The sequence below is a fragment of the Hydra vulgaris genome, chromosome 11 (genome assembly GCF_038396675.1).
Source record: "Hydra vulgaris chromosome 11, alternate assembly HydraT2T_AEP".
Classification (NCBI taxonomy): Eukaryota; Metazoa; Cnidaria; class Hydrozoa; order Anthoathecata; family Hydridae; genus Hydra; species Hydra vulgaris.
The window spans coordinates 31,572,793-31,582,500 of NC_088930.1; the positions used below are offsets into that span (position 1 = coordinate 31,572,793).

Sequence of the window (9,708 nt, forward strand, 5' to 3'; positions counted from 1 at the left end):
AGGAATCATTATATAATATAATAAACATTATAATAAACGTATCTTTTATAACATAGTAAGAGAGTGTAATTAATAGTTTACGCTATTAACAGGTTACGCTACTTTAATATTTATAAAAAGGCTAAAAAATATATTGTCTAAATTTTTTATTTCGAATTCTTTTAAATTTGGAGGGCGAAAAGTAATCGGAAAGTAAAATGGAAATATTGCTATTTTTGCGCGGCATCCTATGGTAACAACTGTTGTTTTTATTATTTTTTAATCTTTACTTCATTTGATTAACATTGCATATTTTTATCAACACTTTATGGAGATGGAAACAAATCTTGTTGAAGAAGATGTATGTTCTGAGTATTTAAATGATAAAGAAATCGAGAAAAAGCAAAGAAATAACGAAGATGACGGTGGCGATGTTACGGTATTTTAAATTAAAAGCACCTTAGAAAATCATAATATATTTTTTTGTAAAGTGCATAAGAATCATATGGTTATTACTCATGCTAGAATTAAATAAGAAAGATAAAACCTAAAAAAGGATACCACTGGTATTACCATTTATTAAAATTATAATTATTATGGTATTACCATATAATATAATGTTAAAATATATGGCAATACACACACATAACCAATATATGGTATATTGGTCATGTGTGTGTATGTTGACAAAGATTTTTTAATAATTAATTGTTTTTTTTTATAGTTTTTCTATATAAAAGAGTGATAATAATTACTATGAGTGCTTTTATATTTGAATAAAATAGTATAGTATAACATAGTATAGTATAGTATAACATTCAATAGTATTATGAAATTCTAATGATATTAGAATTTTAATTTATACTTCAAATTCTATTAAAGCATTACTTCAAATTCTACCTTCAAGAGTATTTTTGGTAAAATTTTATTATAAATTGTAATATTTTAAATTAAAGAAATAATTGAATAGAGAAATACTACTACTTCTTCTTAAATTAAATTAAAAAGAAAAATGATTCTAGAATGTAAAATTTCAAGTAATATATAGATAGAACTTAAACTAGACTCAAGTTTACAAGAATAAAAAATGTGTACTTAAAAACTATTATAAAGCAATATTTAAAAAATATTTTTAGTTTTTCAGTTCACAAAAACTAATTTATTTTTTGTTATGTACTATTTATCTTCACAGCTTATATAAAGAAGGTATTTCATTTAGATATTCCAGTTTAGTTTTCGTAAACTATGGGCATTTACTGGACCAGGATTTCTTATGAGTATTGCATACTTGGATCCAGGAAACATTGAATCTGACTTAAAACAAGGCGCTGTGGCACAGTATAAAGTAAATTTAAATTATTATTTCATCATCATCATCATCATCATCATCATCATCATCATCATCATCATCATCATCATCATCATCATCATCATCATCATCATCATCATCATCATCATCATCATCATCATCATCATCATCATCATCATCATCATCAATTATTATGATAAAAATGTGTTTTTACTTTTAGCTTTTATGGGTACTTTTGATGTCAACATGTATGGGATTGCTTATGCAGGTTTTTTTATATATCTTTTAATTAAGTGCTTAATGAAAGTATGCAATATATATTCAAAAGTTATTAAAAATAAAATAAGAACTTTAAAAAAAAAACATAATTTTTTATTTAAATTAAATTTTGTAATGAACTTAAATCAATGTAATTAAATTTTTTTAGGTCTTAAAATTAGATACAAAAAAAATATTGATAGAAAAGCTATAATTTGTTAAAATAAATATTGAAAAAATTTTAGTTGACAAAATTTAATTTTTATGTTAAGATATAATAAAATCATTGTAATTTAAAATCTTCACTTGATAAAACACTAACAGGCATTGGACCTTTCTTCTTCATGCTAGGTAGCGACAAAAGTGTTTGTTTTATATCAAATCAGTTGCAAAATTAGCATCTGCTAAGGTTACATTTCTCTATTGAGCTCGTCACTTTCTTACTTCGGATTCTATTCTCTATCTCTATAAATCCCGAATCCGGCCTTGTATGGAATACTGTTGCCATATCTGGGGCGGTTCTTCTAGTGATGCCCTTTCTCTTTTAGACAAGGTGCAAAAACGCATTGTAAACATTGTTGGACCTGCTCTTGCAGCCAACCTCCAACCATTATCACATCATCATAATGTTGCTTCTCTTTCTCTTTTCTACAAATACTATAATGGGCACTGCTCTAAAGAACTAGTGTCTCTTGTGCAATCTACAAAAATTCATTCTTGTGTTACTCGTCATTTAATTAAGTGTCATCCTTTTTCTGTGACTGTTCCTAAGTGCTCCAAAAATGCTTATTCCTTTAGTTTTTTTCCTCGAACATCAGCTCTTTTGAATTCGCTTCCTTCATCTTGCTTTCCTGATTCATATAATTTGCAATCCTTCAAGTCGTCCGTCAATCGTTATCTTGCTCTACAATCTTCGTCTTTCTCTTTCACTAACTTCCAACTTTAATTAGTGGCTCCTTGCAGCCTTGTTGGAAGCGATGTTTCAAAAAAAAAAAAAAAAGATTAATGCAATAGCTCAACTAGAGCTCTGCCTTAGATTCCTCTCAGATAATCTTTAACAAATACATTTGTTTCAGATATTATCTAATGATTAGATTCCTCTCAGATATAATCCAATAATTTAAATTTTCAAAAAGTAAAATCTTTTATTGCATTGGGTACAACTCAAAACTTATAAGTATTTTTGAATTACTAGTTATTGGAACCTGTTTTATTAGAGGTCAACAATGATTGTGATATCTAAAAACACCAAATAACAATAATTAAAAGTAGAAAGTTGTGTACCCTTCATGGTTGTCCGGTGGCACGGGACAACTTGTTTTCTCAAAGGGAGACTGAAATTTGAAAAAAAATGCATGCCAGTAGCCTGGCAGGATGACCAGACATTTTTACTCACAAAAGAATGTTTATTAATAAAAACATATTTTGAGCTATAAAGATTTTTTTTTATTTATGACGATTTATTTATTGTGTTTATTTAAAAGAAACCTTTAAAAAACATTTAAAGTAGTATACACTTCATTTAATAATGAATGCACTATTAAACTGTTTCTTTTAATAATTAATAATAAAAGAAACAGTTTAATATTTCAAGGTACGACTGTATTGTTTTTTTAAATGTTGTTCTTGCATTTTGAAGCAATTTTCTTCTCAATTTAAAGTGAATTGTGAAATTAAATTTTCTTATTATTCGAAATGCTAATGTATCATTTTTTAAACATAGTCACATTTTAAATCACTTGAATGGGCTGTTGAATCACTTATAACGCTGATTCTCTTTTGTTTTTCATTTGTAAAAAAAAATAATTATTTTTACTTTGACAAATAAAATTAATGTAATGAAAAACATTCTTAGGATGCACATGAAAAAAAAAATTGTTAGAATGTATTTAATGATGCACATGCAAAAGTTCTTTTTTTTTGAAAAAAAAGAAAGTCTTAAGGATCATCCATAAATTACGCAACACTAGTTGCAAATTTTGCATTGTATAATTTATGGGCGATCAAGGGATTGTCCATTTCGAGGCCTGCTAAGGAGCAGGGCTCGAAATAACAAACTTTTTTCAACTGGACAATTTGTCCGGTAAAGACTCAAGTTTGCTGGACATGTCAAATAAAAATTAATGAAGTATGATCGAATGCCATTCCTGACCGTGCATAAAATATTTTGGTTTTACGACTTGACCACGCAATTTATTTTGACAACTCTAGGCGTTTCAAAATGCGCTGAAAATGAAAAGAAAATTTGTAACATAAATTATCTAACAAAAAAATCTTAAAGAAAAGGAAAAAATTTAAGATCAAAAAGCTTAAATTTGAAAAAGGGATATTTATATCATGTTTTTTAAAAATTACTATACTATGTGAAATGCTTTGTAAATTATTAAATTCATAAATTGTTACGCAAATATATTAAATACATAAATTATGTAATTATTAAATACATAATTAAATATGTAATAAAAATGTATAATAGAAATACCAAATTATTAAATACATAAAATATATTAGTTTTTAATTATATATTAATATACCAAATTATTAAATACATATAAATATATTAAATTCGTAAATTATAAGGTTTTCTTATTACTTTATTAAATAAAGTAACAAATTAATTATAATGTTTACAATATGCCCATTTTATCTAAATTATCAAAGGATGTTATATGTAATTACATTTATTATTTAAATTTTTTCTAGGATTAATTTTATAAACACTTTTAATAGAGAAAATTTTTAGCGCGAAAACAAACACTACCTAACAACTCAAATTTAATAGTGTAATAAAAAGTACTGGTTTTTATAAGCATTAAAATAACTATTACCCTAAAATTTTTATAAAATAAATTTAAAAGGGGTTTTAGAAGCTAAAACATTTGATTAAAATTTATAAAAACCATTGGACAAAAAATAAAATAAATACTAAGCTATAAATTTAAGTTAATAACTAATTGCAACGATTTAAAATGAATGATACAAACTGGACTACTTTATTCAAAATAATGTAATGCTTTCTGGTCTTTTAAAAAATGAATTAACTCAAAAAAATAATGTATTTTAATAATGTAGCCTTGTGTTCTTTGAAATTATGTATACAAAACAAAATTGAAGTTGAACACTGTTTAACTTCAATTTTGTTTTACATAAAAAGTCAAAAAAAATAAAGTTTATATACAATACTGAGTTTATTAATAATTTTGGAACAACTAAAATGATTAGAAAATAAATGTTTTAAACATTCAACTTAATTTTCAACTAAATTTTATTGAAGATTGAGAGAGAATAAGAGAATAATATTTTTTTTTTTTATAAATCGTTTTTTTGTGATTATGGCTTTCAACTTTTTTTCTCCGTGTAAAATGTTAGGTCAGGTTATCCTGCTACTGGTAACATGTAACCCAGTACGCTTATTTAGGCAAAGGCTAGGAGAAGCCAACTTCGACGTAAAACACCCCCTGCCTTGGGGCTCTTGGTTGAGTAAAGACTAGTGAGAGTGTCTCTATAAAAATACTTATCTTGGGCAGATGTTGAATGCATCCGGCTACTGTCTTGTAAAAGGCCTCCTAGGCAAAGACTTTAGGGGTAAACAGATTCTATCTGTTGACCAGCCTCGCACCCTTTCATCTATTAGGCTGGCACAGATGTATTTTTAATACATTGTTTCCAGTTTAGGATGTTAAATGCTGGATCTTCTTGACTCAATGCATAGGTTTTGCTTGTGTCTCTGTTTTTATGACTAGGAAACTCTTTCTATTATCTCCTAATGAGGGTACAACTCTAAAACTCAGTTTGATGGTTCTGACGCCGGTTGGTAGTCAAGTTTCTCAATCTCTGTTGTAAGTCTCAGAGAGGCTGATTCCATCAACAGTTAAAAAATATCAGAGTATTAACAGTGACATCTTGCGCATGGATGGTGTCCCTGTTTCTACTTTTGGTGTGCATTGTTGAGGCCACGTTTGGAGCCCTTTGTTACGGCTTAGGGTTTATTAATAGTAATGAGGCAATTGCTTGGGCTATTAAACAGTGTACTGAGTACTATCTATGCTTTGAATCAAGATCTTTAACAAATTTAAAATGAATAAAGTAGCAAAAACTATATAACACAAAAAACCATCATCATCACCAAGTTCTCTAAACCTCATTCACTAATATTCGTTGTCTTCGAAGAACCTTTTCTTCTGTTGAGTCTTATCTCTTGCAAAGTTCACCAGACCTACTTGCTCATTGTGAGACTAATTTGAGTTCTGTTGTCTCATCTTGTGATCTTAGTGTTGATGGTTATCTTCCTTTAATTCGTAAAGACTCCAATAGTCACATGCTTGGCCTGGGCATTTAATTTACATTAATGATTTTCCAGATATTCTCACATCTAAGGTGGTATTGTTCGCTGATAATGCTACCATTTATTCTTTTCATGATAAGAAGCCAGCACTCTTTGATTGCTTGGAGGGGGCATTTGAGCTTGAAAAGGATCTCACTTCTGCTACAACATTGGGCTCACAGTGGCTGGTGAACTTAAATTCAGATAAAACCCAATTTTTTTTTGCCAATCGCTATCGCAATTATTTAGATCTTCTTATTTTTATGAATGGTAATGTACTCGATGAGTCATCTACCCTTCGTCTTCTAGGATTAACTCTTACTTCCGATCTTTCTTGGAAACCATATATCAATTCAATTGCAAAATTAGCATCTGCTAAGGTTGCATCTCTTTACTGTGCTTGGCGCTTTCTTACTCCAGATTCTATTTTTTAGAATAGAATCTGGAGTAAGAAAGTAAATCTCAAATCTGTCTTTGTATGGAATACTGTTGCCATATCTGGGGTGGATCTTCTAATGATGCCCTTTCTCTTTTATACAAGGTGCATAAACCCATTGTAAACATAGTTGGACCTTCTTTCGCATCCAACCTCCAACCATTATCACATTGTCATAATGTTGCTTCTCTTTCTCTTTTCTACAATTACTATAATGGGCACTGCTCTAAAGAGCTAGCGTCTCTTGTGCCATCTACTAAAATTCATTCTTGTGTTACTCGTCATTTAATTAAGTCTCATCCTTTTTCTGTGGCTGTTCCTAAGTGCTCCAAAAACTCTTATTTGTCTTTTTTTTTTCCTCGACCATTCAGTTCTTTGAAATTTGCTTCCTTCATCTTGCTTTCCTGATTTATATAATTTGCAATCTTTTAAGTTGTCTGTCAATCATTATCTTGTTCTTCAAACTTCATCTTTTCTCTTCGAGTGGCTTCCAACTCTAATAGTGGTTGCTTGCAGCCTTGTTGGAAGTGATGATGTTGAAAACAAACAAAAAACAAAAGAAAAAAAAATCTTATAAATAAAAACTAATAAAATAATGAAAGAAAAAAAACTTTTTGGAAATATTAAATATTTTTCACAGATCACAGAGGTATCCATAAAATAACCACACAATGAATTGACTGAATTTCTTTTTTCTTGTAGGTAGGTGCTAAGTGGATGCCGCTTAAGTCAGTGATAATTTTGAGAATCATTTTTTTTCAACATTTTTATTTCCAACAAGGCTGCAGCAACCACTATCATAGTTGGAAGTTACAGGAAAAGAAAAGATTACATGGAATTACAGGAAGAGAAAAGTTTATAGAGCAAGATAATAATTAACATACAACTTAAAAGATTACAAATTGTATGAATCAGCAAAACAAGATGAAGGAAGTGAATTTCAAAGAACTGATGTTCAAGGAAAAATACATGACAAGTAAAAAATTTTTTGAGCACTTAGGAACAGTCACAGTAAAAAGATGAGATTTATTTGAATTTTAGCAGATGGCACAAGAGACACTAGCTCTTTAGAGCAGTGACTATTATAGCATTTCTAGTAAAGATAAAGCAAAGCAACATTAGGACGATGTAATAATGGTTGAAGCTTGGCTGCAAGGACAGGTCCAACTATTTTTACAATGTGTTTTGCACCTTGTCTAAAAGAGAAAGGGCATCATTTGAAAATCTGCAACCTAAGTAGATGGTAATTTTGCAATCGATTTGATATATGGCTTCTAAGAAAGATTGGAAGTAAGAGTTAATCCTAGAAGACGAATAGTAGATGACTCATTTAGTACATTACCGTTCATAAATATAAGAAGATCTAGATTGTTGCGATAACGATTAGCTGAAAAAATTGAGTTTTATCTGAGTCAAAGTTCTCCAGCCCCTGAAAACCCCATGCTGTAGCAGAAGTGAGATTCTTTTGAAGCTCAAATGTCCCTCCAAACAATCAGAAAGTGTTGGTTTCTTATGAAGACAAAAATGATGCTTGTTACCAGATGCTGCTTTCCAGCAGACTGGTAAACAAGACTCTGATAAGCACTTATCAAATAGTTTTACAATGGTTCTAGCAATAGTAAACAGACGTCTGTTTTCTGAGGAATTAATTTGCAGATAGATGTGAAAATAATGGTTATGATTAGAAATTGCAGCAGCACAATGAAATGAAATCATGGAGAAGAGTGAGGCATGACTTGAAACTGTTGAGAGGGAATAAAAGATTTCATGCTACCTTGAATCCAAGAAGTTACATAAGAAGCACATTTGTCAGCAGGAAGATGAAAGAAATCTACCCAAGGGCATGAACAAAATGATGGAAATAGTCAGCTTCAAAGCATGGAACAAAATGATGGAAAAAGTCAGCTTCAAGGTAGTTGTAAGAGGTACAAGGAAAGTTGGCTATTTGTGTTAGAGATTGATAAAGGCAAATGTTGTGGGCCTTAACGTCTGCAGAGTCACTGACACTAGAGCCAAGTCATTCAGTGTGATGAGCATTAAAGTCATCGACAACAATGATATTGGCTGAATGATAAAGAGATAGGGCTGGAAAAAATTTGATCAGAAATAATATTATTATTACACAAATAACAAAACAAGTGCAGTCTTGAGCTGAAAGAGAGCAATATAGAACAAAGAGAAAGGCGATAGAGGGAAGTGGTGCTAAACAAAAGCACATAAAAGATTAGTCTGTGAATTCAAACCTAGTTTCCCGATAAATGGGTGAATTCTTGTGAATGTAAATGCCCAGGCCAAGCATGTACATTTAGTACAATTAGTACATTTCATAATAATTGCAACATAAATAAAATAATTATAAATAAATAAAACCTTAACAAACAATGATATTATATTTTAAACAGAGAAACATAGACTAGCATAAATGACATATTTGTATGATTTATGTAAGTCCATGCCTCAAGATTATCCTAAACGAGTTGTAATTTTTTTCTTCTTGTTAACAATTAATTAAAACTCTTAATTATTTCATTTGACCCAAGGAAAAAAAAGAAATAAATTTTTTTAAGTTGCAGGGAAGTTTCAGCTGTAATTTATAAATCAAATAAACTTATTTTTAGTTTTATAACAAACATTTAATTGAAAAAAGCTTATTATAAATCAGCAAGTGATTAGGCCTATTGCAATATTTATCTAAATCTTTTATAATATCTAATTTATGAAAATCTTTTTTTATTGTTTTTTTGAATGGCAATAGTTACTACAAAATTGAAGGCTTGTTGCAGGCAAGGTGACTTTGTAGTTGACTTTGGTGCTGATGCAATATGAGTTATGCTGAAGCTAAATATCAATTTTGGGAGATCAAAAATTTATTATTAATATTAGTAAGTGACCAGGGCCCTGGTCCCGGCTAAAAATGAAACTTTTTGCAAACCTGGCCCCAGCAAAATAATAAGATTTAGCAGGGGTTAATACCCGGGGCTAGAAAAGTTTTTAATACTTTTTGTAGTGAAATTTTATACTTAAATTTACTATTTATTATATACTGGCATATATTTATATGTTTTTAAACTCTAATTTACTTCCAACAAGGTTGCAAGCAACCACTATTAAGTTATGAGTTACTTTAAAATAGAGGATAGGTTAAAATACTAGAAAATAGTTAAATGAAGACTTTAAAAGTTGTTGGATATATTAAAAAGGAAAACATAAAAATGGGGAAGAGTTATAAGGCTTTTTTGATGTGCAAGGAAAAAACTGGGTTGATAAAAGTTTTTATAGTATGAAGGGACAGATACAGTAAAAGGATGCAACTTGTTGAATAAAAAGCCAAGTAAGAATGAGTTTAGGTTTATCGTAATAGAGATGATAGCTTGTTTGAGCATTGGCCATGATAGTATTTGC

General features: G+C 29.5%; 1 protein-coding gene across 4 annotated transcripts in view; it reads left to right on the top strand.

Annotated features, from left to right (window-relative positions):
* The window catches only part of LOC100212794 (natural resistance-associated macrophage protein 2), a 105,318-nt gene continuing 95,610 nt past the window's right edge, over nucleotides 1–9,708 (top strand). For 2 of the 4 annotated variants that reach the window (XM_065810769.1, XM_065810770.1), the window contains exons 1-3: nucleotides 239–418; nucleotides 1,199–1,324; nucleotides 1,509–1,556. In XM_065810769.1, coding sequence (XP_065666841.1) covers nucleotides 308–418; nucleotides 1,199–1,324; nucleotides 1,509–1,556 — 285 coding nt within the window. In that variant the 5' untranslated portion in view covers nucleotides 239–307. The other 2 variants (XM_065810771.1, XM_065810772.1) reach the window with 2 other exon arrangements.